The following is a 27,396-nucleotide window of genomic DNA, read 5'->3' as shown; positions in this document are numbered from 1 at the left end:
GCTCCGGAAATATGCTAACCAAAATTTTCTGTAGTCGGCTACAACTCAAGATCGAAATGGAAGATACTCCTCAAAGAAGACCCTCCAGTCAATGGCGTCGACCAATTTTCAAGACGCCGCAGTTAATCCGATTAAGACGTTCTTTATCTACTTTCCTCCACCACTACCTACGATGTCACGCGAGCAGGGTATAAGGGTATTAAAGGTGCACTGAAGAGGATTCTGAACTTGTCTTTTTGCCGCGGGAACTCGATCTACACGTTCCAAGCATTCTTAGAAACTGCAACTTATTGCCCTGTATGGCCGATTTCCCTAATTAAATCGAATTAACGTCCGGCTCCCGCCCTTTTTTTTGAATTCTGCCTCGTACGATGGGCGGAGTCGACCAACGCATGAAGTTCCTTTCAGCCAGCTCCGTGGAGGCTTTGCTTTCGCTTTATTTTGTTTTTTAGGTTTCCATGAATAAATAGTTTCATTCGCAGATAATATAGACGCAAAATAACCCCGCAGAAATAAAAATACGCGCGGACTATTTGCTGCTACGGACTACTACGTATTACTCCGCCGATGGCAGAGCGGCTAGCCGCCACGGGACTGGGTGAAAGGCACTCCACGCGTTGGTCGACTCCGCCCACCGTAGGAGGCAGAATTCAAAAAAAAGGGCGGGAGCCGGCCGTTAATTCAATTTAATTTGGGAAATCGGCCATACAGGGCAATAAGTCGCAGTTTCTAAGAATGCTAGGAACGTGTAGATCGAGTTCTCGCGGCAAAAAGACAAGTTCAGATTCCTCTTCAGTGCACCTTTAAGCACGACGTCATGAGAATCGGTGGACGCCATTGGCTGGAAGGCCAAGGGTATTAACCATGACGTCATCAGAAAAGGTCGACGCCATTGGCTGGAGGCACTCCTTTGTGGGGCATCTGCCGCTTCGGTCTTGAGTTGTATCCGACTACAGTGTCGAGTGAAATATCCGTGTAAAGAATTGGTCGCAGCAAGACCACTACTGTGCGACTTCTAATTCGCGGATTTTGTTTTATTCTTTCGTTTGTTATTTTATTCGTTGCGCATGTTTGGGGAAGGAGTGGCTTTCTGACCACTGTACACGAACATAGGACAAATATGGGTGACTGGAAGTCCTCACCTGTAGCGCTGAGGGCCAGAACGATCAGGTTACGATGCATCGTTGAGCCTGCGAAAGAATGAAAAGAAGGACAGAAACTGATGTCATTGATGATACCACACTTGCAGCATAGAAAATGGAGAGATTAATGTTTTTTTTCTTATCTCTATTAGTGAGCCCGAGATCATTAAAATGATTTGCTATATTTTCTGATTTAACCATAGCAGCTATTTTATGCTAGTAAACGGATAAAAGATGACCAAGGAAACGTCGAAAACTGTGCAAATTCATTCATTGCTTTTTGACCGAGTGAAAATTCAAGCTTTCCTCTGAATTTGTGCGATAGAATCCGTCGACTGGTGTAAGGATTTTTTTCGTGTGGCCGAAATTTGTGCCGAGAATTATTTCTGCGACATTGCTATCCTCTTTGTATCTGTGTACATCCAGCATGAGCTATATCCAAATCCTATTCGGTCGTCAAAGAGCTCCAGGCCAACGGTATCACTTGCTGTCTAAAACTTCAAAGTCGAATCAGAAATACAGAATCAAATCTGCATGGTATGCTGAAGATCATACGCAAATTATTTTCTAAAAGAGGTTTCAGAACACAAGCTGAAAGGGGTCTGCCAGGTAATTGCGCGAAGGAAAATACTGATTACAACAGCAGTTCCATAATGCATATAAAGAAAGAGTACGTTAGGTAAATAAGGCGCAAACTATAATCACTACAAAGCAGCAAGGATTTCGAACACCCCATACAAGAACGACATATGCTTATGGAATATAAAGGTATGATTGACAGGAGCTGCGGCTCAAAAAAAAAAAAAAACGGGATCAAAAGGGCGTAGAAGGATGCATTGACGCCTCTTTCTCATGTTACAGCACTCAATTCAAAAAGTTTCGCGCAACGTACATTGTAGAAGAAGGGATGTTTATGAGCACAATTGTTCTGGCTTCCGCTCGAAAGTTCCCACCTCACTAATACCTTTATTACTGCGCAACTACAGCCTTCATCTACTGCAACGTTTTACTCCACAGGACGGAGACGTCTGTTAATTCCACCCAAATGCAGACAAATCTGATACGTTGCTTCGTGCCACGCTTAGAGCTGATTTCCGCAGAAGTAAGGGACTCAGTGAAGACGCGTCCCGAAACCTGCGCGCTGCTAATCGGAGATTCTGTCTTCACCCTTGCGAGTCGAAATAAGGTCTCAAGGTGTACATCCTAGGCCGCGAGTCGGCCGCTAGCGCAGTCACGTTCTGTTCATCACACAGCGCTCAACGACGCGTACCGTTCTCCTCCGGTATGTGGCGGGTTCGCAGGCCAAGGCCGTACGTGCCCTCGCTGGGTTTAGCAAAGGACGGTTCGAGAGGCGAGATCTCAACAGTGCCGATGACATTCCTGGCAATCACTAGCCGCTGCCATCACTTACTGCCTCGTTCCAAGCAGATCTAGAACGCGAGAAGAGCGACGCGGTCCGGACAGCGGAATGCCCATACCCACTGGCGCCGCCGACGGGCTTAATTAGAACCTGGAAGACCTTGACGCCGCCGCTAACAAAGATGCTCACGACGCCGTTAGCAAAGCCGGTCGCTATCGTGAGGTGGACAGCGGCGGGGGCTATCAGCCAAATCGACCGAGGAAGCGCGCTGACCCTGACTGAGGAGCGGCGTGACTCCGATGGTCCTATTTTGTAGAGGCTTCACGGCGCCAAACAAGCAGGACCGCATCCTCGGAACCAGACGCGCACTCGAGCCGTCGGCTACTCACTTTCCGATACACTCATTACGTCCCCTCCCCCACCACCTCGGTCCTCTCCTTTCCTTCTCTCTCATCTTCTCGTCGTCTTCCTCAGAGCCACTGAGTGAATTTGAGCGCAAATTGGGACATACGCGTGCTTTTTTGGGGGTCAGTGGAAGCTAGGTTTAATCACGATTTCATGAAGAGATTAGCGCGAACGCGAGTCGTATAGGCGAACGCGGAAGCCGCGTCTTTTTGTTTTTCTTCCTTTTTTTTTTGGGGGGGGGGGGGGGGAGAGAAAACGAGAAAGTGGGTCAATGCGAATCAGCGTGGCACGTGAGAAAACAGCGAATTGCGTGCGCAATACGCGCATTCCCTTTGGATCATGCGAGCCGAGGGAAATGGATTCGCTTTCTCAAGGAGAGAGACGCTCGCACGATTATCGGAAAGCAATGAGCGGTCCCCGGCCACGCCGCCCTTATGTTTCTTCCCGCTAGAGTTACATAACACCTACTACCGCCGAATGCATGCGCTGATGTGAGAACGTTAAGCACTAAGCGACAGGCGCGCGTCACTACGAGGGTTTCTCCTCACGACTCATCGCCTCCGCGCTCAGCGTCCGCGCGTCGCTTGTTTACGACATACACACGAGATACACGTGTGTGTAGCACAGTATCTTTCTCGCATCGCTCATTAAGGTTGAAAGGAGGGCAACGAAGATACGACCTATTCAATCTTTCACGTTTCTTGCTTCGGAAATTTGGCTATGAAACTTGGCGTGCAGGCCTCGAAGCATCGGTAGCGATTGAACCGTTAATGATTTTACAGCGCCAAACACTTCCACGTTCTATCGATTAGCGTTGCTCGAGTATACGTGAGGCCGACAAATCGAAATGAATAGAGGTAAATCATCGCAGTACAGCGCTCCAGTCCTGGTCATTTGTCTAGTTACTGCATGCTAGCCATCTTCATGGTCTCTATTTAAGACGAAGGACGAAAGCGTTTTCAGGGAAAGAGCCTATGCACAAGCACCCGAGAACGTCGCTGCTACAGTGTGAAATATCTCTTGGATCTTAAACACGATGAAATGCAGCTTCACGTCTTCTTCACTCGCGCTTTCACTTAATCGAGGTAAAATAGAAAGCTGGCGAAGCAGACTTTCTCAAAGAAATAAGGAAGGGGAAAAGGAGGAAGGGTATAGGCAAACTGGATACGTCATCCGGGGCCGCTCATCAAGGGGACTGATTCTTTGCCTCAAGGCGCAACGCTGGCGCGCAACTCACCGAGCGGCGGCTCATCTTCCAAAGCATGAAAGAGGCGCCAACGGCGTACAAGCCCGTCTCCTACGCGGCAGCTTCACTGCGCATCGAAGCCAGCGAAGCCGAGGAGCTTCCAACTCCCGGCGCGCGCCGTGGCGCCGCGAGTGTGCAGAGGGAACGGGGGCGCACATGATCAGCCAAGTGGGTTTACGAGGCGAGGGCAACGGCAGCCGCACTAGCAGGGGGCAGCAGCAACGGCACTGCGGCGCCACATTATCGCCGGGCGAACGCGACGTCCCGCACGTCGATGGCGGCGCGGTAGCCGCCGGCGCGACCTCGCGACCCCGGCGGGGTCAGAGGCTCCCGCCGGGACTCGGCCGTTCCGACGCGTCAGCTCATCCACGAAGCCCTCCAGCGCACGGAACCCCTCCGCTCCAAGAAGCACCCTGGTCATCCCCGATCGCGGGACTCAGCTGCCACGTGTTTCTCCTCGGATCCGCTACAGTGATACGTGCAACGTAACTCAGTGGCCACACGGCAAGCCATTGCCCCGAACGCGATGATCCTCCCATCCTGCTACCGACTCCCCCGCCCTCCTTTTTCTGACGTCTACGGTCATTTTTCCTCGCCAGTGCGTCCCGCTGGGACGCGAAAAGCAAAATCGTCCGTCATTTCGCCGTTCTTCCCAGCTCCTTCCGCCGGAGCAGCTGTCCTCATTACAAGTTCAGTAATCTCGCGACGCGGTAGAGCGGTATAGGACACGCTGTCCAGAGGCTCGCCAGGAGCTGTCCATCTACCGGCGCCCAGATCCTGAGAGGGGCGGGGCTCGGGTGGACGGGGGCTATGTCGCGCTGACGAAGACAAGACGGCCACTTTACATGGTTGCTTCATGTTGCTGCTAGGAGACACTGGGGGCCCGGTGCGCGCCTGCTCCGCGGTGCCTTGTGAATTAGCGATGGCATTTTATGTTGCTTTTTTGCTATTTCGTATTGGCGATTTTGCGACAATCAGCAGGGAAGTCGACCCGCTTTTGCCGGCGGGGCGGCAGCTGACGAGTAAATTGCGAAAAACGGTTTTTCCTTTCCAGGCGAAAACAAAAGAAAGTGCCTAGTGTACTTGCTGTAATTTGTATTTGCTATCTAGAAATCGTGTACTAGATGTCTAGGCTGGTAGCCGCCATAACCATATATCATTGTTACGCATTAGCGGAGACCTGCTAGTGCGCAAGACTTTACGGAACGGCTTCCGCCAGCTCTTGATATCAAAGAGGCAGAAAACACGTCATCACAGCACGGCTTCTGGACAGAGGCGGGCCTATGGGAAATTCTTGGAAAAGGCGACTGCGAACGGGGAAGTGGTAGGACCTTATTTGTAGATTTTTTTTTCCCCACGGAAAATTTCGCTCTGTGAGAGTTTGCTGCTATTTGCAATATTTCGCCCATTTTCCTTCGTGTTGAAAACGACCGTTAGGACTATAAAACACGTCAGCGTCAATGCGCTCATGCAGACTAAACACCATCGTCCATACAAAAGCTGAGTGTGTTTATGCCTCTTTGCTTGAATAGCCCTCAGGCTTAATGGGACTAAAAGAAGATAGAGCGGTGGTAAGGCCAGTGTGCTGGCATTAACTATAATTTGTGGGCGTTGCCTGATAACAGAACGTGTGAGCCAACTGTGCTTGACAGATTATAGACATCACCCAATTGTAAAGGCTAGTGTGCATAAGCATGCACAGCAGCTCCATGCGGCATTCCTTCCGTGAGTCCATCGCTCGCTGCCGCGTACCTCGCACAGCGCTTCCTTAAGGGCGAAGCAGCTGTTCCGAAGCGGGCGTTTATGCATTAGTTCCGGTTCGGCCGCTGGTACGAGCTGCACGGGGAAAGAAGTCAAAGGTTGACGCCGTGGTATAGTTTTGCGTATCGCGGCGTACCAGGTCGCGCTTGTCAAACATGGTAGTGCTGTGACGCGACAGGTCCTGTCGAAGACACGCTCACGTTTTGTTTTCCTTGTCCATTTGACTTCGTGAAGCGCTTTTGGGGTCGTGTACGTCTTGTGTGCAAAAGCACGAAGACGCTTGGCACAGGACACATGTTGAGCGAGGCAGGAGCACGCAGGCTTCCGAAGTTTCTCTTTGCATTTCTCGCACGTGCTTTTTCTTCGAAGTTCGTATAGTCCGAGGGAAGCGATATTAAGTCGTTTTGCTACCTTGAGTAAGCATCACGAATACCAAGTTTTATTATGCCGTACAAGGGTGAGGGGTGCTATCCGTTTTCCTCACATATGCGACGCATCTACGAGAGCAACATCGAATTCGGCCAAGAGTATGGGCATTCAAAACGGCAAGGCCGTTCTCTTCTGATGCTCCACGTATGCTAATATTTTCTGTAAAGGCTTTGGCACACAAGGAGACCTCTTATACGGAAAGGCGTTAAAACATGCGTGTACAGCGTAACCCAACCTTCTGATACTTTCTTAAATCGTAGGAATAGAAGGCATTCCAGTAGGTGTCCTTTCAGCTGACTGCAAAATGAACCTAGAGGTAGCGCGCACGGCCGGCGAAGATGTCGACATCTACGCATGCAAAACGAGCAGGCCTTGAGCATACATGCTGGCGTGAGTACGTTGTAGACGCTGTTCCTTGTTATACAGCACTTTCTCCTCTTTAGCCTTCTCCTATCGGTATCGTCTCGGTAAAGCCAAAACCCACATTTTCGCCATCGCTTTTTCTCAGCGTCTGGGAGTTCAATGACGATCGCTGTAGGTGGCGGTAATGTTCCGTTTTTTTTTTTTTCAGCTCAACTTTCTGAAGGGCAACCAAGGATTCTAGCTTTTTTCCGGAGCGCCTGCCTTCTGACTTCGACAGCGTGTTCGTTACCGAAGACATCGATACGAAGGAGCACCCTGAAACCCCGAGACGAAGGACAACGCCCGTGCGCACCCAGTGGGCCCTCATTGCGGTATGCGAGAACGCGGCGGCGGCGGCGGCGAGGCGTGGGCAGACGGCAACCGGACGCCCACCAGATGTTCAGCGACGCAATGTTCGCACGTCGTCCCCCTTCACTCTTTGTTCCTCAAGGTCTTCCCCCCGTTGTTATACCGAGAACCAGGTCGGTGTCATCGCGCGCGCCCCTCTGGAAAGAAGGCCGCCTTGAACTGATGGGAGCGCATTCGCATGACTTCCTTCTTCTATCTCGCTCTCATCTCGCGTGCTTGCTTGTTTCTGAGCTGTCTGGGGTATGCGAGCCGCGAGAAGTGGCTTGGCTTTGTGTTTTCTGTCTACACGCGCGCCCGTTAAGCGAGAGTAAGGAACGTCCCTCTCCAACATTGCAAGCTGCACTTGCATTCCACATCTCGTGTCACTTACGAATCGAAACACACAATAGGCAATAAATAACATGAACAGCTTATTTGGATAGGCCTCGAACGCAGTTTGAAATCAGAAGATATCTGACTTTCTTTTTTTTTAGCGCTGTATTAACAGTTTGACGGAAGTGTATACGGATAGCTAGGCATTCAGAAACGAAGGGGGTTAAGGTGTCATCCAATCAGAATGTGCAAAATGGGGTGAGCTTCACAAATGGGATTCAATTTTGGCCTCCTCGCTGTTACGGAGCTCGTCTAGCCCATCTGCAAAGGCGTTTGCCACTAATAGTGTTGCTGCTGTGGGCTTTCGCTTGACCGCGTGCTTCCATCAACTTACACACCGAAACGCATGCAGGAATGCACGCAAGTATAGAACCTCACTATGGTTCTAAGCGTGCACAGTTAATTCCTACCTTCCAAAGTCAGCAATTGGCGATGTGATTCTATTGTACATATCTTACGGGCATCTACAACTATGTAATGGAGTGCTTTCTCGTATTTTCAGCGTCTGAAAATTTTGCTCAGCGTTCTAATTTCGCAGCTAATTATGTAAAGAACGAGAGAGATAGATCCGCTATGCACCCTGGCCAATCCCCCGCCGTGAGTATGTGCCATTAAGCCTGAGGACATCATCACCATCATCATGCTTCTAAACTCCTACGCTACGCTTTAAATAAAGGAATGCTTAGCTTTGAAAAGCCATTCAAAAATGGTTCCATCTGTTTTTAAAAACATGCCATGTTTTTCCCGCAGTTTTGCTTCAGGTTACATCAAGCACCGTGCGTGTAATATGGGCATTCTTACGCCTCGTATACGACCCCTTTCATGCCACTAGCGTGACCAGAGTGCTAGTGCGCGTTGAACTCCTTGAAGTGGCCGCCTTGTAATGATGACATACTCGATCACCACTGTCTGCGACGAATACACACGACACAGTACTATACCGCGGCGGCTGGTTGTACTCCAGAGCGCAAACAGGATGTACACAGTACTGCAACTACCTAAAGTTACCATCTCCATCACGGAACCTCTGGAATGCACTGGACCTCTTCAACGACCCGAACTTAATTGGGCTCGGTGAAGGCTCGTGGTCGCTCTCAAATGAAATTCCTGTGTCCCATTCGTCTGGGCACAAGTTTCGTAGTGTTCACGTGCCAAGTCCGAGGCGAGACACATTCATCCACCCATCTGAACACCAAACACTTCTTTCAGATGCAGGGCACGGCGCTGGTGCGATGTTTGAAATTCGTCCAGCTATGCGCTTGGCCTATAAACGGGCTTCAAGGCTGTTACCTCTGTATTTATTTTTTTCAATAAGGGTCCAACATAAATCAAACGGGTCGGTTCATGTCCGCAAGACTACGTCGCTTTTGGATGCCATTACGCTCGTGGGCAAACACTATGGCCATCTTCATTGCAGCTAAAAAAAAAAAAAAAATGACCTTGTTTGGTTCTATAGTGTCGTAAAACGGGTTCAGATTTTTACGCTTCTATGGCGGCATTCCGGTTGCAGTTAGATAGAAATCGCAAGTTTTGTACGAAGTCCGGGGCTACCTCGATGCTCGTCTGTGCCGGAAGATACTACATATGAGGAAGAGTCAATAACTAATACATGAAAACAAAAAGCAACTATAAAAACTTCAAAACTGAGAAGCAAGAGGGAAGGAGGGGGAGGAGGTCATTCATAATGCAAAGGTTACATTCTAACGAGACGCGGCCGTAAAACGCATTCATAGCTGCGGCCTTCCGATGCCGTAACGGCTCTTTCTGCTTACTGGCCCCCGCACTTCCTCTAACGTCAGGATTGCCGAGAATCCTTGACTTAGGGAACGAAAAAGCGCCAAATCGACTGGAGGGAAAGGGGTGGGGGACCAAAGCGACGTTCGGAGGGAAAAGAGAGAAGGAGTTGCAGCAACGCCTCCTTTATAAAACTATGCCTGTCAGTTCCGGCGCCACACAATAGGGCCGCCGCGGACGCCGCGCTTCACGTGCCGCTCGCACCGCGGCGCTGCTAGCTGCCACTACGCCGTCGTACAGAACGTGCTGGAACATATGCGCCGCGCCGAACTTGCGCTGCTAATGTTGGTTGTAGAGTTGCATATTGCACTATATTTAATTTAGTTCGTAGTGTATGCTAACGAAGCACTGCTCAAGTGTTATTTAAAGTGATACAAGCGATATGATTGCGTGAGATAGCCGCTGCGGCAGTCGCGAGCAGTTTCGTTTGTTCGTTCAGGTGTTTTAATGTCGTGTAGCCCACTAGCCAAACACTTCAGCTGTCGCTCACGGGGCTGGGCAGGAACGCAAAGCGTAATAATAGCCAAAAACTGTGCTTTTCCTCGATTTTATGATTCGCCCTGCTTTTTAACAAGCTTTCGGTTCGTTCCTACGGCCCAAATTTTCTTACACCCAACAACATGAGACATTTAATAAATTAACATTTATTTGCAGTACTTATCACATGCCTAGCTGCAACAGTTGACACGATATACTACAATTTTAGCAGCTTCCGCGAGAGTGGCTTCTTTGCATACATCTTGGCGACTGAATTCCTGTCTGTGATATTAAAAGCATGGTTAGTCAGCAGCGGTTTTATGAATTTGCGGCACAAGAGTTGAAGGAACATCTTCCTGTGGCCTGGCTCTTCGTTCTTGCACACCAAAATGGGCATGTCCACAAGCACATCAACAGCATGCTCCACACTTGTTTCTAATGGTTTCGAAATTGACTTCCTGTAAAATAGCATGATGTCCACAAACCGCTTGAGACCTATCAATACTGACACTAACTCTTTGGTTGGATACTTTAGTCCACCGCGGTCTTGGTGAGCAATCAGCCCATCAACAGGGGCATTGCCCTTTGGTTTTTCCACAAGTTGAATGCAGGTCTCGCAGCTGACCCTTTCTGACAAGACCCTGGCCAGGTATCCACCAATCAGGGCAATACTAGCCACTTCGGGGTTGGGGAGCCATGGTGTAGTGCAAAGATCTCGCAGCCTGTTTTTTGCTGCTGATGGGAAAAAACCTTTGCTTGCGCAGCTGCGTTTCTGAGTGTTTCCATTGGAAAGCGCTGCATCAGTACAGAATGAGGAGGAGCTATTGACATTGCTTCGAACTGATGCAGACACAATGCCAGTCTTCAACATCTTCTCAAGTCCGCACACTACAGTCTTCACGTCCATTGCATCATTGCAACCTGATGTCCTTCGAAGGAATCCGAACAGTGCCTCAATTGGATCACTCGAAAACTTTCTAGACAAAACAAATATGAACTTCTTTTCCTTCAAAAGGAAACGAATGCATGCCACATTCGATGCTGTTGTTAGGACCAGTGCTCTGTACGTCTCACTGGTGAGGAAATTGTCAGGGTGGCTATCCTTTCTCAGCCTTTCAATGTATTCAAGGAAGTCAGTCTCCAGCCACTTCAACCTCATGTCATCAACATCACTGAAATGCCGGCTATCAGGGTCATTTCTGTGGATGTGCTGCTGGGTGTTGCTGACATCCATCAGTGAAAACCACTTGTGCATCGTCGACATAAATTCCACAGTTGGGCCCACTGACTTGAACTCCAAATCACAGGTGTGGCCGGCTTGGTCTCTTAGATACTGGAGTGCAGCAGTAACTGGCGGAGAGAAGATTTGCACTGCATGCCTGACACTCATCTTCTCAATATTTGACGGATAGAGATGTTTCCGTGTTAAGTATCTTATTGGCTTCACAGTTGAGCCTCTCTGCATTCTGTACAGTTCTTTCAAAGGGGCTGATGAAATTTCCTTTTTGCCACCTATCTCCTTTGCAAGAAATTGTGACCTAACATTCTTAATAATGTGGGATTGGTCAAAAGCAAGATAAAGCCGTCTTGAAGGATCCGCTGGATGTGGAGCAGATATTTTGGCTGTTCCCTTGCTTAAAATGTCCATGGCAGCAACGTTTGTTTTGTGGTTATCAGTAACAAGACGAACTATTTCAAAACCAAGTTCCTCTGTCTTCTTGACAACGTGAACAATGGTATGCGCTAGCTCGGCTCCTGTGCAGGCCTTAGTAAAAAAGTACCCTACAGGTATCTTAAAGCGTGTTGACAGACCACAGAGCAAGAAACAAAGCAATGAATTTGCTAACTGGTCGCTGTCACTTGGTGTCAGATGGTCCAGGTCAACGCTCATATTCACATCGCCAACAAAAGCATCTCGTTGTTTATTATATTCAAGCTTTTGCTTGATGTGCATTTCATCAACTACCAAACTGCACACTTTTGACTGAGATGTTGTTAGGCCTTGAAGCTCTGTTTTGAGCCTGCAGCGAACCAGAGGGCTGAAACCAATTTCCCCACTTGCCGACCCAATATACTTTTGCAGAGTGTTCCTGCACGGCAGACGTAGAAGATGTTCAGACCGCACGTATTCATAGGCCTTGGTCGAAAGATTCCTCAGAATCACGCAGTTCCTCACGGTGGTTTCAGACCACGTTGGTCTCTTCCTACCGTAATTCGTAACCTGGTCCACAATGAATACAGCCTTTGCCTTGTTCTGGTGCGCATCGGCGACAACGTCCACAAAGGCACTTACACTGCAGTCCTCCTTCAGCTTGCGAAGTTCTTCCTTGTATCTGTCAATCGTCTGTTGCAACCTGACGATCTGTAACCGAAGGGATCTCTCTTTGGCTCTCTGTTTTCGGCGATCTACGAAGCTGCTTGTAGTTGTAGCCCAGTCCGTCTGTGTCGAAAATGTTCGCTTCGCAAACGCCGCTGTCCTGTCAGTTAACGATTCGGTATGCACCGTCGTCGCTACAGAGCATAACGTGTCACCCAAAGTGGGAGCTGCGTTAGAGCATGCTGGCCTGTTAGTTGGCGACGGCGCGAAGGCTGGTCGCGCAACAGCTACTGACGCGACGGCAGGGTAGCCAGCGTCTTCATTCTCATCGATAGGCCGCGTATCGTCAAAGCCGGCACCAGTTAATACTTTCCGCTTTTTACATGCCTCCTCCTGGCCGCAGTCGAGCTGCACTGCACGCTTTCGACTACTTGGATCACTGCGTACCTTGGCAAATGCAGGCTTCATATACGAGGGGTAGCATGGGAACACGCTGGGCACGGCTGCCTTCTTCAGTTGCCGAATTTTGGTATTCTCCCTGAAGTCCGAGGCAAGAAAGTGCTTACTGCAAACGACGGAGTAATTCGACGTCGTGTTCGGCTCCCAGTTCTTTCGCGAGATCACCTTTAGCCACTGTTGGCGCAACTCGAGGTCGGCAGGAATCTCGTGGAACGATACCCCGGCGTCTTTCTTTTTTGCACTTGATGTGCACATAGGCACACAGCAGTACCTCATTCTTCACGCTCTCAGAAGACAAACAGAAGCAAACCAAACGTCACGGCATATTCCTGCGCACGTTGACACCAGAGAATAATATTTTGCTTTGTTGATCTCGCACACCAACGTACGAACACGGTCGGGCCAGACGGGACTAGTGTCAGCCGGCAGCGCCACGAGCGGCAAGCGCTGGCAAATGGGAAAGAGGGACAGGAAAGAGGGTGATTTAGCAAGGGGGGCTCTTTTGACAGGCATAGTTTTATAAAGGAGGCGTTGGTTGCAGTGAAGGTAATATTTCGCACACCGGTTGGCTGCAGCTGCTACTGAGGTTCTTAGCGCCTCGCCTTGACGCTGATAGCAGATACTCAAAGACAGACGAGAGCATAAGCAATCAGGGGATGTTATCAAGGCCCTACACAGTTCATGCTCTCGAGGTTAGATGCGCAGTACATTTGCATGCTGGAGTCTGCAAAGGCACACTCATGAAAAAAGAAAAACTACTACTGGGGACCTGAACTTTATTCATATAGACTGGGTACTTTAGGAAAAACTGGCATATTCTGCATCTAAGCGTACAACTATGCGTGCACACTGTAGTATACATGCATGGTTATCTTCAAGCTCCCATGATGTCTCTTCGGTAGCAAGCATGAATACTGAAGAAACTGTTTCCAAATCGCCTTGAGCCTCTCTAATTCGGGGCCGTGTTGACAGCTAACAGAAGAGCAAGGTGACGTCATGAGAGTCGTCTCAACGCGTCGTTCCGTTCCCTCTCTCCCTTCGCCTGCCAACAGAGCGGCTGTGAACTGCAGCACCGCACTGAGGGTGACGTCAGATGACAGGCGGTCTCAGCGTGCGCACATTTTGTAGCTAGAGGGGCAGCAAAGACTCAACTCCCTTTTAAAGAAAACGTAAGCGCGCTCCGCTTGTCCGAGCAGAGCGCTCAGCACGATCCAGAACCAGAACCAAGAACAACAAAAAAGCAAATAAAGAGTACACAAACTGGCGCGTGATCAGCGGAATGAGCACACAAGCGAGCGTATAGCAGTCAGAAAACGCCTCGCGAATCTGATACCCGGAAATGACACCACCGCGAGAGCATTGAGAGTGGTCGTCGTCGTCGGCGGCGGCGATTACGTAGTGCCCTGCTGGGCGTGCTGACAATGAGCCGCCTTGGCGTGTGTGTGTGTGTATGACCCTGCCATTAGGTGGGAGAGAGGGAAGAGAGGAAGGGAGGCCCACCCGCGCAGGTGTGTCATCGTATTCACGACAACTTTGCTCGTTGTTGTGCCCGCGCGCATTGCGTAACTGAGCTGGTGCGCTGGCGCGGCGACCTCAAAGGGATAAGAAACACAGGAAAGCGTGGTTCTCCCGCTGGTGCTGCGCGCCGTTCCTTCCTACGCGCGACTCTCGTGCGAAAGCGAGTCGGCGACGACGTCTCCTGAATGCTTAATGAGCGAGAGAGTTTCGAGAGTTTGTTTTTGCTCCATTCTCCTTCGTTTCAAGCGCGTTTTGGATTTCCAGCAGGGGCGCAGAGTTTACCAAACTAGATTAGGACGTAATTGTAAGCCGACTGCTGCACAAGTTTGTCCATGCACCCGATGCCTGCTTTGTGCGCCAACGGGGAAGGCATTTCCTAGATTCCGGAAACTCGGAAAGGGCTTTTTAGTGCTGCAAAATTGTGGTGAAGCACATCTCTTTGTCGTTCCAGTCACAGTAACGGTCGCTCAGTTGTACAGCTTTGTTAAAATGAGCACAGCGAACTCAGTTGCGCCTTTATAGCTTGTGTTTTTAAAGGCATATAAATGATATAGTTGACGTACGGTGACTAGTGAAAGACATGAACTGATTGCTGTAACTCCGCAAGCCTCTGAGGATTCCAATACATGAAATCAAAGACCGTTCCAGGACTACTGCACATGGTAAACTGCTGATAAATGAAAGCCTTATTGCTTTTAGTGTAAAAGGGCGTTAACGTCTTGAAAAAAGTGTGCCACTACGTGCGGAGAATTGAAGTTGACATGAAGCGCGACCGTGGTGTCACAGTGTTGGGATAACATGCTTGCTGATGAAAGCATTGTTTACAGCACATGAAGGAAGAAGACGCGGACTGATAACTATGTACCCCATTTTATGTACGCCATATGTACTAACGACGACACGTACCAACTCTACTATCCCGCCCCATCATCTTTCAGCACGTAACGTAGAGGTAGCACACTGTCAGTTCAGTTTTCCCATAACGCTCAACACGCACTTGGGAGATCTGCGCGTGGGCAGAGTCATTTCTCAAGAGTTCTGCGCATGCGCGGTGGCAGAAAGCTAGTACCGCACGCCACGCCTGGCTCTAATACCCTATAATAAACTCTCCCCTCGTGAAAAACTCTGTAGCAGGGTCCTTGAGGAGCACTAAAAAGGAAAGAAACTGAACTATTTTCAGCACATCAATATTGTCGTGTTTTTCTAGCACAATGGCGGGCTACGCTGCAACTCTTGTTTTCTTGAACAACACACCATTAAAAAAACTAAAACTAACCAGAGACGAGAAACCCACGAAGCCAGTCCCACGCGTACCTACAATCCAAGCGCCTCCGTCGTCTCTATTTTTGGCTCAGCCACGAAATGCGCTGCTTCGTCGCCGACCACACATCTCGCCGGTTGCAGAGACGGCAAGCGTAGCAAGCACGCAAGAGTGTTTGCAAAACGCAACAGCCCCCGTTGCAAAGCACGGGGCCTCCTTCCTTCCTTCCGCATGAATGGGGCTCCGGAAAGCGAGCGTAACGCACGCCTAAGCGTGAGAGGAAACGCCGCGCGTGCCAGCGCAAAAAGCGGAGCAACCCTCCCGGCGTGTCGGGGGTGATAAGAAAGGAAAAGACATTACTGAGGCAGCGGTGGCGGCTTTCTTTGCCGATGTCGCGGGCCGGGCACGCGCGTTCTTCCGTAACCGATAGCCATCGAAGTTTACGGGGCGCGACCGTGGAACAGCGACCGAGCCTTTCAAGGGTGGGATATCGCCTGTCGATTGCCTGGCCTCGAACTTGTCCTTTGTCGAAGCTATTGCGTGGCTTTGTGTTTTGCCTTCACCGCGTAACCCCGCGGGCTACGAGCTGCTGAAAGAGCATCCGTGAACATCGATGGTTTCTTTAGATACCTTTTCGCTTGTTCGCTGAAAGGGAAAGTGGTTCGCCCTCTCTTTTTGCGTAGAATAAAAAGACTCTGTGTCGCCTTTTATCCCGTGCGATGAGGAAACTCTGGCATGGTCGCAAATTAGTAGGGGTACCTAACACACATAGCCTAAGTCGCTTTGGGATGTTAAACCCCAGTAAACCAAACCAGAATAAAAATTAACTGCGAATCACTGCTAGAAACACCCTTTAAAATGAAGTTCTGCAAGCAATATTTCGAGGAAAGCATAAATAAAATGATTTCTTAAAAAGGCTGTTTAAAACATGACCTTAACAAAGATACTGGTGTCCCGTAGTCGTCTCTCTGCTTCGTGTTCAATGTACAGCCCTGAGTCTCCGGTGTTCCTTCTTTCATTGGGCACATTTATGCTTCGCGAAATTTTAAGGTTTACCATCAAGTTTCCATACGGTCGATTCAAACATTTGTCCAACAAACCCCCCCCCCCCTCCACCCATTGTTTTTGATTAACAGCTTTTTTACTTGCATAAAAGTAGCGCTGAGAACTGACGTTCGTTGCACACTTTCTTTTTCATTAAAGTGGCCATATACTGAAGCAGAAACTACGAACGAGGCGAATGAGAAAAGCGCGAAGTTCTCTGCCCGCGTTTACTCAGGCATTGCGGCGGCAGAACATGAAATTGTAATGAACTCCATCGTCATTTTGTGACGACCACTCGCACTTGTTTCGGGGAATACCGACCACTCAGTACACCGGTGAAACACTATACCCGCCGTGAAAGCTCATCCTTCCTCTACCTTTATCTAAGCGAAATCAGTCTTGGCAACCTTCGCGCCTCTGCGCTCAGTATGCTGTGGTGTACGTGTTTTCACAGCAGCGCACGTGCTACAGCCCGGGTACGCGCTATCCCAACGCCTGTCTCGCGATTAACCCGTTCTCCGCGTATGCATCGTGCAGCAACAGTTAGCTCTGGCGACGGCGGGAAGCGCTGCTACAATTTCGTTCCGCCGCTACCCACGCGCTGTGTAAGAAGCCTGCGATTACGAAAACCAAATAGGGCCCCTACTCTTCTCACAAGGAACGCCGAGTAAGTTGCAGGCGCGCGAGAAGGGACAGCTAGCTCCCGGTCAATGTTCGTGCCCGATCTGCCTGCCGCGAATTCTGGTCACGTCCATGCACCGTGAGCGGCGAAAGTTGCGGAGTCCAGGTGCGTCTCCCTTTCGTAATGCGATACGGATAACTCATTCCTATCGCTTGCGTGCCGAGAAAACGAGAGTCGCAGCCTACGCAGCAACAGTTGGCTTGTCTATATTGCCGCGATTATATCCGAAAGGAGCTCGTTTGCACGTAGTGATTTCGGATCTGGAAACGCGTGAAAGTTGGTTTAATTCGCTTACTTTTTTCTGTAACCCATTTTCATGCTTCTACGCTGTACACTTGAGAAGGTTTCGGTTTTTAAACTAGAGTCTTCACACAGTGCATTCGAATAAGAGTATGTCCTAACTTTTTAGTGAAATAAAAAAGAAACAGTATAAAGTACGTCGGGTGCTCACTGGATTCAAGCCTTAGCCATGCCCGTTATTTGTGAGCTCTGTAGAGGCGCATACTCGGTACGTATTTAGTCAGCAATCTGCGTCATGATGGGAGGAATATTGTGCTAAAATGAAGCTGAACTCGTCCGCATAGAGTATTAAAGGCGCTTTTTTAAAACATAATCACTGATTTATAGTACCGTCATGTCAGCTACAGCTTTTGACTCAACGCGAAGATAAGGGGGACAAAGAAAGGGGCAAACTGATGCCTGGTATCCGGATGCCTGGTACCGGGATGCCTGGTATCCGGGCAAACAAACTCAAAATGCACCTATAATAATCAAGTGTGCTCTTAACCTTGCCCAAATTCAAGCTTAAAGCGTCTACTTCTCCTCACAAAGGGAAACTTAAATATCCAGGTGTAACCGTGTTTCGTTCGCACCCCGTAACGCCCCATGTCGACCCCAGGGGCTATTTCATTGACGGAGCAGAAGTCCGCCTCTTGGGGCCGGGCCACTCAAACGAATTTCAATACTGGCATTCCTTTTGATTACTCTGTACCCGCGCAATTTCTCGTAAGTAAGTGGAGCCACTCCCTTTGAACCGAACGCTCCCACAACATCGCTCGCCCATACACCCTGGCGTTCCCGCACCCCCAGCTAGATAGCCCTCGGTCGTCGGCTCCGTTTTCTCACGTCAATCTCGCCTCGGAATTCTCGGCCCTTGCCAATGCGGCGGCGGTGGCGGGCCTGTCGCCCTGCCCTCTACTACTACGATACAGGCCTCCGGACTTTCAGGCGCTGCAGGTAAAGCAAAATGAAAGGGGGGGGGGGGGGGGGGGGTAGAAAGCAGGAGCGACGTTACAGCCTACACATGTTTGCGCTTCTAATGCTCCTCCGTGTTCCGCTCGAAGCCCCCTCGCCGACGCTCGAGAAACACGCCGGCAAAGCAGGCCCTAGACCGTCTTGTCTAATATGACGGACAGCAGACTGGGAGGCGGCGGTAAGCCCCTCCCGCCATCTTTCCGCGTTCGTCACTCATCGAGGCGAGCAGGGATGAGGAGGGAAGGGACGAAGGGGGCGCTAAAAACCTCACGCTCTGCGTGAAAGACGATGGGGTACGCGAACTACAAGCCAACCAGCCGGCCAGCAAGCTCGCTGTGGTTACTTCTAACCGACCGCGAAGATCGCTCGCAGTGCGCTTCGCTGGAAACCTCGGAAGAGCTCGTGCGGTTTGGGGCTTAAAAGACGCGATAGCCGCGCTGTCACGCCGTCAGGAGACGTAAGGGCAGGAAGAACCAGTTTCGCCCATCTTTCACGCGGATAGCGGCGAAGAACCAGTAAAGCGAGCTCGCTGTGGCCGCCAGTCGCTCGAGGGAAGGACGTCGGAATACATCTCTCGCGCAAGCGTGCGCTTGCTGCTACAGCGATGCACAGATTATTTGCGCTGCATGGGGAGAAGCGGGCAGCCGAGTCAGCGCCTGATACTACCACCCGTGTAGAAAGAGATAAACGCAATTGCAGGTACAGTTACATTATCAGGAGGATTCTCTTAATTTACAAAGCTGCACAGTATCAGGTTTGCGCGAATTATAAGAAAAATGCTCTAGTTATTCCTTGGTCTATTTAATTTTTCACTGCAAAACAAAGAGACTTTATCGCTGTCCTAGAGTTTCCTCTTGGCGAAGCTATATGGTGGTTTTTGCGTGTCTATAACTTGAGCGAACCGCACACAGCTAATACTCCGGGTAGTGGAAGCTGCTAAAGAGAGATAAAGATAAATAAACGGAGTGCGTGGCGCACAGTGACGAAATTTAACTTATTGTGCAAGCAAAAGGAAAGCAACCTGGAAAAGCGTCGGCACTTGATTTCGAAGATGTCTGAAGGGGTCGTTAAGGCTAGTACAGTGTTTAGTAGAGATAGGTTATTGCACTCTAGGGCTTAGGGCCTGGGCCCTAGGGTCACTAGGATCATTAGGGCCTCTGGAACACTGATACTTCCGCATAATGACGAAAGCTTAGGATTCAACAAGTTCAATTTTGTTCAGCTACGTTTATGCCCCGGTAACGATTTTGATAGCGTCAGTAGCCTAATTTAAGAAATACTTGAGAGATGGCGCAGATATCAAGATAAATGAGCAAGATTCAGCTGTGAAGTTTAGGACACGCCAGTAAAATCAGTGCAATCTTCTATAATTCCGAAATTTCAGCCCGTATCCTGTCAAAGATTGACGTGGTATAGGCACACAGAATCGATGTTGTGAATGCACAATAACTGCTCCCAGCATGCTCGAAACATAAGATCACACTGCGCAGCGCGAAACATGGAAGTTTAGGTCTATTATGATGCGGATAAATTCGCGTTCTACTACTGGTACGGAGCATAAATAGAGGAAGAGGTGCGGATAGGTAAAATCCATGCCGTGCAGTACGAATAAACGAAGCACTCTCTCTTGGCAGTTTTAACGTTAGTTGCAAGTCATTTAACTGAAGTTGTACACTTCGGTTACATCTCATATGGCGGTGCTTATTCAAATGATGAACAATATAAACAAAAGCGTTACATCACACAGACAGTGCTTGTCTTCATAGTCGGGCAAGAACGGGCTGATTCCTCAAAAGGGAATATCAAATCCTCAGGACGCCGGCTTCCAAAAAGAGAAAAATCATCCTGAAGTCATAACCTAGCTGCGATTTTTACAGGCTCGCGAGTTCTAAACATGAAAAGGACTCCTGTGAGCGTATGAATGAACAGACAAAGAAGGTTACCTTTCTTATAGCCCCACAGAAATTAACCATGACTACAGGGAGGAACCAAGCAGGACCTATCTTGTTACTTGTGTCTAGACCCTCTCAATACCTCAGCCTTCCTGGATACATTTGCTTTTGCGCGACAACATGACGATAACTTGCGGTTAGCAACGCTCCCCCGCTGGCAGCTTCTGTCCGACTCGTAGCCACCCCGCTGAGACCCACAGTTCCCGCAGTAAAAACAATGGTCCGTCTCAGTGGCGGACCCTCGCGATGCCGACCCTAGAGAGCTCGTGCCGTCCGTGGCAAAGGCCACGGGGACTGTCAGAAACGGCGGCCGCTTTGCATAACGTGCAGGCGAGACCAACAAGAGGAGCCGCGTGGACAAGCCTCGGCGCACGATCCAGCACACACACGGAGGGGATCACGCAAAAACCGCAGGACGAGGGGCCACGGTGCAGGGTTGGACGAGTAGGACATGTAGGTGGGGAGGGGTGGGTGGGTTGACGAGCCCCGGTGGCCGTGCCGTGGTGGTCGGGTGTCAGCGCTGAGGCCTCACCTGCGGAGGTGGCGGCTGCTGCGACGGCGGAGGATGCACGGAGCTCTTGTGTCGACCACGGCGGAGTAACAACCTTCTCTGAGCTGCGTCCGGGCTGGCTCTGAGGAGAAAGTCCTTTTGCGTGCGAAGTGGGCCAGGGAAGAAGAGCGGTAGGGGGGGAACTGGCGGCGGGCACGGGAGGACACACGAAGCGGTGGAAAGTGAACACAACACAGGAACCGCCATTGGCAAGGCCGGATCTACCTTATATATTTCCACGGGGGCGAAGGAAGGCAAGGGTTGCCGCGGGACCAATGGGGCTCCGCACGCGCGGTGACCCTATGCCCCGCTTTCCTTCACCCACCGTGTGCCGCGCGCGGTGAAGGAGGCGGAGGATGGGGAGGAGGCCGAGATGCTCCGCGCGGTCGGCCTTCACGCGCGCACGGCGTCGCCATCCCGTACCGTGGGACGCCGATTTTGGGGGGGGACGCTCTTCTTCCACTTCCTCCGGCGAAAGTCACCAGCCGCTATTGCTTTCGATCGACGCCCGGCCTCGCCCAAAGTGGCGTTGGCGCCGCCGACGCTTCGATTTTCGCACGTGCACACCGGTTCTCATCGCAGCCACGACGCATTGTTTGTATTTTAACTGTATGACACGGTCGCTCGTTAGCGGTATTCGCTTTTTGGAAGGAAGTTCGTTGGGGGAACGTCTGTAATGGAATGCTGATATTTTGGTGCGGTCTAAGTTTAGATGCCTAATTATTTTCTGAGCCGAGAATACCCGAATATGTGGCTTAGAGCAATCCTTTCTTTTTTATCTTTCTTCGTGCCCTGTCTGTCTAGTATGTACATCTGCGACAGCAGGGAAACGATACTTGAAGAAACCATTGTCGTGGTGCTTTTATTCTTTTTTAGGCATTGTTAAGAACCCCTTCTGCATACGACAGAAGGATAGCGTAACGAATGTTTCAAAGAAAATTGATAGGCGTTACATCGAGATGTAGAAAACCAGCTCCGCGGATTATGCAACAAACGTGAGTAGGAGGTATTCTAGCTCGAATCAGTAAGAATAAGTGGGCACTTGGAGATGGCATGTAATGCGTAAGAACAGCACGAGTAGCAAGGAAAATAACCGCAATTTGGGATTGCGAAGTATAAGGCAATGTGATGATGTTACGAAACCTGTAGGAGGGAGCGATTGGTTCAGTAGACTGTTTCAAGGACAGCCGTTCGTAGGGGCTCGTCTTCCTCATATAGACCCACTTCCAGTGCTGATAATTGTGACTGTGACGGCTGTAATTAATTGAGTCCGCAATCACGTTTGAAGGCCGCACCTGAAAAAGCGTATATCTTTCTCTAATACTGCTTTTGGACGTGCCACTTCTCAAAAAGAATGCAGCTATTCCAGAGATCCGAAAATGCCTGCGTGCAATGACTCTGGCTGTTTTCTTTTTATCATTTTTCTTTCTAGAGATGGCATGATGTCCTTGTGGACAGAAGTTATGTTACTAACTGTGCCCTTTCCTTTAGCCTGGTGCGGCTGCTGGTTATCATTTTCACTGACCAGGTCAGACTGATAAAATGAGAGAAAAAATAAGTCGAAACAAGAATGTATATTGCCAATACATGCAGTTACTTTATTGCGACAACGAAGTGTTTTGAAATCCTCAAATCTTAAACTAAGAAATTGATGTCTAGCAGGAAATGACGAGTAATATTTAGTTCTTGTGTGGCACCCGATATAACTCGTACCTCTGTTTGGTTCTTTACATTCATATGTTTCGTGCTTAGTTCCCAGGAACTTTGACAGTTAAGCTTTACATTAAAGCAGTTGCGCTTGCATTTAAGTCAGCTATTTCACACATTTTATGAGGGGGTTTGTACTCGACGCATTATATCGCCCCCTAACCTTCTGCGACAGTTTCATGGGCTATTTTAGGTTGCAATGCTGGGTATAATCTTTAGGGGGGGGGGGGGGGGGGGGATTGTAAAGTACACTTAAGCCCCGCCTTAAAGATATGACGTGATAGCGTTAATGAGTTAATTGCCATATATACAGAAGGTCATTCTCTTCTTTACATTCATAGATACATGGGAGTCCTCATGCTCCTCCTGGCGCAGTGGCACAGCGGTTAAACGATGCGCACCTGCCCTGAGATGGCAGGTGCTCCCAGCGGTGGGCCTTGTGCGGCCCAGGTTGCTCTTCCCGAGCGACCAATCATTCACTTAACTGTCACCTGCCATGGCGGTGACTGCTCACTATCCGGTGGAGAGATTGTAATGACTCCTTAAGGTCACGTGACCTAGGTTGGCCACCTGCCTTCTAGGTTGCTCTCTGGGGACCACCTGCTAGAGGCATACCAGGTCATGCCCCAGTTGAAGGGGTATCAGGAGCTGCACAGCCCGCAAGAAACTAATTACGGCAATTAATACACAGTTTCCTTTGTACTGCACAGCACTTTGAGCAGTATCAAATGGCTATACCGATAAGAGCAATATACAGGCAACGCAGTAAAACTGGGTGTACCTCTGGGTACCCGCCGGTAAAAAAAAAAAAAATTAATTTTCCACTTATGAGCTTCCGCCGCCCACCCACCCTCCACCATCGGCTTACCGCGGCCGCCAGCCGCCAATGCGCACGTGCAGATGACTCCATCTGCGCATGCGCACTAGCGGCCGCGGTAAGCGACACACAGTATACGCTATGCGAAAGCTATCATTTACATTGTACATTTTATTTTACACTTTCAATATTATTAGTTTCTATTTTACATTATCTTACAGTCACAGTTTATTAGTTTTACTTCACATTAGTTATATTATTTTACAGTTTTCTTATTAAGTGTTCTATTTCCGTAGCGGAGACCTACGGAAGCCTTCCCTTTGTAATACGTGTACCCGTATAGTACACGGGCGTTTTCCCACCCATTTCTCCAACCTGGGTGCAGTCTCCGAGGCCGGGTTACTAGCCCGTGCACCTGCCCAACGCAGTCGCGTAACGCCTTAGCCACTGCGCTACCTCGAAGAGTGATTACCTGTAGTCTACGGGCGCCTTATATGCATGTAAGGTTCTGCGATAAGTTCCTTTCGCTCGTTGGCAGGCTGTGCAGGCAAGAGGCTTCTGGAGGGTGTAGGGTGGCGCAGGCCTTCTTGGATTCTCAACAGTGGATGTAGGTGGTTCCATGATAGGCTCCTCACGGATTTCTGATGGGTGAAGATCTTCTGGAGTGCGCAGGTTGGTGGGCGACGGGCTCCTCTCATGGTGGGTGGTAGCTTCTGGAGGGTGGGCAGGCACGTTAACAGTATTTTATAGTGTGCTAGCACTTATACAGGCCATTCCCCGCACCTGGGCGTTTCTGTCCGTCCGTCCGTCCGTCCGTCCGTCCGTCCGTCCATCCGTCCGTCTGTCTGTCTGTCTGTCTGTCTGTCTGTCTGTCTGTCTGTCTGTCTGTCTGTCTGTCTGTCTGTCTGTCTGTCTGTCTGTCTGTCTGTCTGTCTGTCTCTCTGTCTGTCTGTCTGTCCGTCTGTCTGTCCGTCCGTCCGTCCGTCCGTCCGTCCGTCCGTCCGTCCGTCCGTCCGTCCGTCCGTCCGTCCGTCCGTCCGTCCGTCCGTCCGTCCGTCCGTCCGTCTGTCTGTCTGTCTGTCTGTCTGTCTGTCTGTCTGTCTGTCTGTCTGTCTGTCTGTCTGTCTGTCTGTGTGTCTGTCTGTGTGTCTGTCTGTCTGTCTGTCTGTCTGTCTGTCTGTCTGTCTGTCTGTCTGTCTGTCTGTCTGTCTGTCTGTCTGTCTGTCTGTCTGTCTGTCTGTCTGTCTGTCTGTCTGTCTGTCTGTCTGTCTGTCTGTGTCTGTCTGTGTCTGTCTGTGTCTGTCTGTCTGTCTGTCTGTCTGTCTGTCTGTCTGTCTGAAGACGATTTTGTGGCAGGCTGCCCATAGGCCCACCGTGTCAGACGGCAGCCCATTTAATAGTGAGGTGCTGCTCGTGAAGAGCAACCTGGCTCGCAAACCCAACCCAAGCAACCCAAGTCCCACCGATGGCAACACCTGCCCCTGCCTTGTGCCACTGCGCCACTTCTCACCTGGCCAGCGGATGGCTTACTTGCCAAGGTGCAGCTGGTAATAACCAGGAGAGAACGTGGGGCACTAATTAGGCGGCACCGCCCCTAAGCGCACCGAGCTGAGCGGAAGGAGCAGCACCGGTTAGCAGAACATGATTCGAATGATGCTTGCACAGCAGCTAAACCGAAGAAGTTGGGGTGGTGCCATCTTTCGAAAGGCTAACAATAACAACAATTATATGGGTGTCTGGGATCACCTTGTAGGTCGTAGCTCCAACAAACAGTTGAGGTCAGGCTAGGGCGCATATTGGCATTTGGCCTAATTACCCAAATCGACTGATTTTTTTTTTCAGGAGGGCCGAGGGCGGGGGGGGGGGGGGGGTGGCAGCGTAATTTGTATTGTAGAAGGGGCAAGCCCAACACAAGAATAGCAGTGTAAGAGAAAAGGGGGGGGGGGAATGAGCTTGATTTTTTTTGGGGGGGGGGGGGGGGGGAGGTGGAGGGAGGTGGCTGGAGCACGCTAATGCTTTCTAAGTGCAACCATGCCTTTCCTGTTACACAGGAAGAAATATTATTTGTTTACGAGGAAGCACACTAGCATCCACTACCGGCCTCCACATACCACACCTCCCAGTTTCGCGATTAGAAAAAGCCTGAAAAATGCTCCGTTTACTTTTGTCCGCACCTGCCTGCAATTTTCTCGCATTGCCTGACTGATGTAATAATAGGATAAGCTAGGGTTAGCGAAATTCCCAGCTTGGGTTTCGAAGCAATTCTTTTACCGCGGAAATATGACTACGTGCATTCTTTGAAGAAATCGGGCGAGCCCGCTTGCTACCTTATTTTCTAAGCTGGCCCTTTTTAGCTCAGCTAAAGGGAGGAAATGGGTGTGAGGCACTCAGTACTTTTCAGGAAGGTTTCATTATTCTAAATTAGTTTGAAATCGAAATAGATACAGGCGTAAATTTTGTTTTCTAATATGAACCGTGCCACTAGCTTGTCCATGATTATGTAATGATCAGCAACCTTATATGTGGACGAAAAGTTTTGTGCGAAGCATTTTGTTAGAACACAGCTATCCCCGGTGTTATACATATTTTCGCCCTCCTTTGAGGCTTCCGTGCCTAACTCTAATAAAGATATGAATTTGATTTTGTTGCCAGGGATATGGTTGTGCCCCGAGGTTTGCCTGAGAGTCCTTTACGAAAATATGTGCGATTAAGGATGGTCGGTGCAGAAAGACAACCTCTCGCCCGCAAAATCGTTTTTGCAAGAACACACGCACACGTAGCATCAAAACTGCAATTCCTTTTCATATTTCACAACTTGTGGACGTATCAAAATCAAGTATCGTGCTAAGCTCTGTATGATGCGGACATTTTGTACAAATTCAAGTACTTTTTTCTTCATTTTACTCATATCTTTCTTTCTCCAGAAAATTAAATACTGACGTGATGAAAATAACACTCATTTTTCGCTGCGACGCATTTGTAAGCGTTAATACAGGTTAATCTCTGGAAACCAGTGAAAATCCAGCTTAATTCCATGAGTAGGATTAAGTAAAAAATGATGTGATATATACAATACATATATAGATACTGGGCACACGATCATAGCTTGGATAGTATGGAGGTTTGCCCTCTATTACGGTTTATTAAACCATGCCAGTTCAATTTTTTTTTTTTGCATCCCGCATGATTCATTACCAACTCTTCAACTGTGGTAATCGTAAACGTCGTTTTAGTGATTCTCGCGGCCAGCAAACGAGGTGACGAATTCAATTTTATCGCGCATCGTATTTGTGTCGTGCACATTTAACCAATGGATTTCAGCTTCTTCAAACACGACGAAACACACCTCTTCGGACCCCTTAACTGAAACGTCAAGGGTCCACTCGCTCCTCTTTCTCATCATCCACAAACAGGTAGCCGTGGCGCACGGACTGGTCACATATATTTGGCATTTTGGCGCTGATATCTTCAAATTGTTTTTTCCCGCGAACTGTCGAATAATGGCGCTCAATCCCTGGAACAATAAGGTGACTGCCATTAAACGCCTTCCTGTTAGAAATTAATTCCATCTGATTTTGTGTTTTGCTTGTTGGTGTTGCAGTGTATTGCTGCATTTACGTTTTGGTACTGCATCACTGTGTTGCTACTACGTTAATGTGTGTTACTATTTTAGTGTTCTGCCTTGTTTTTTGTCAGTTTTGGTTTTCTTTAAATATTGCCGTGTATCAAGTTTGCTACACATTTGTTTAACCCACTCCTGCAATAGCCCCATAAAGGGGCTGCAGCATGTATAAATAAAATAGAAAAAATAAAATAGTGTTGACTTCGCCATCCGAATCAACCAGATTTAACCTGGGCACACTCAGTTCGATAAAACACCGATTAGAAACGCACTGAGTTGGTTTAACATGCGGTGGTATGGTTTTCCATACCTTGAAGCCAATAAGCTGCAACAATCTTCCACCATAGATATTGTTAATCATAATTGTTGACCGATCAATCGAAAATTTAATTTGCCTGATGCGACGCTTCTGCAATGGCAGAAAAATAGATAAGGATGGCTGCGTGAAAGCAGCAA

The 27,396-nt window shown here is 49.4% G+C and overlaps 1 protein-coding gene across 1 annotated transcript in view; it reads right to left on the bottom strand.

Annotated features, from left to right (window-relative positions):
- Positions 1–20,981, bottom strand: part of LOC149339392 (U-scoloptoxin(01)-Er1a-like) — a 34,034-nt gene extending 13,053 nt beyond the window's left edge. Inside the window, exons 1-2 of the mRNA XM_089550464.1 lie at positions 20,777–20,981; positions 1,143–1,190 (exon numbers count right to left, since the gene is read on the bottom strand). Of these exons, the coding sequence (XP_089406590.1) occupies positions 1,143–1,182 (40 nt within the window). The 5' untranslated portion in view covers positions 1,183–1,190; positions 20,777–20,981. The remainder of the gene's footprint in view (positions 1–1,142; positions 1,191–20,776) is intronic.
- Between the last annotated feature and the right edge of the window lie 6,415 nt (positions 20,982–27,396).

The sequence above is a fragment of the Amblyomma mixtum genome, chromosome 6 (assembly GCF_055824585.1).
Source record: "Amblyomma mixtum isolate Tamu chromosome 6, ASM5582458v1, whole genome shotgun sequence".
Lineage (NCBI taxonomy): Eukaryota > Metazoa > Arthropoda > Arachnida > Ixodida > Ixodidae > Amblyomma > Amblyomma mixtum.
The sequence above is the reverse complement of the archived record's forward strand: the minus strand, read 5'-3'. Positions and strand labels throughout refer to the sequence as shown.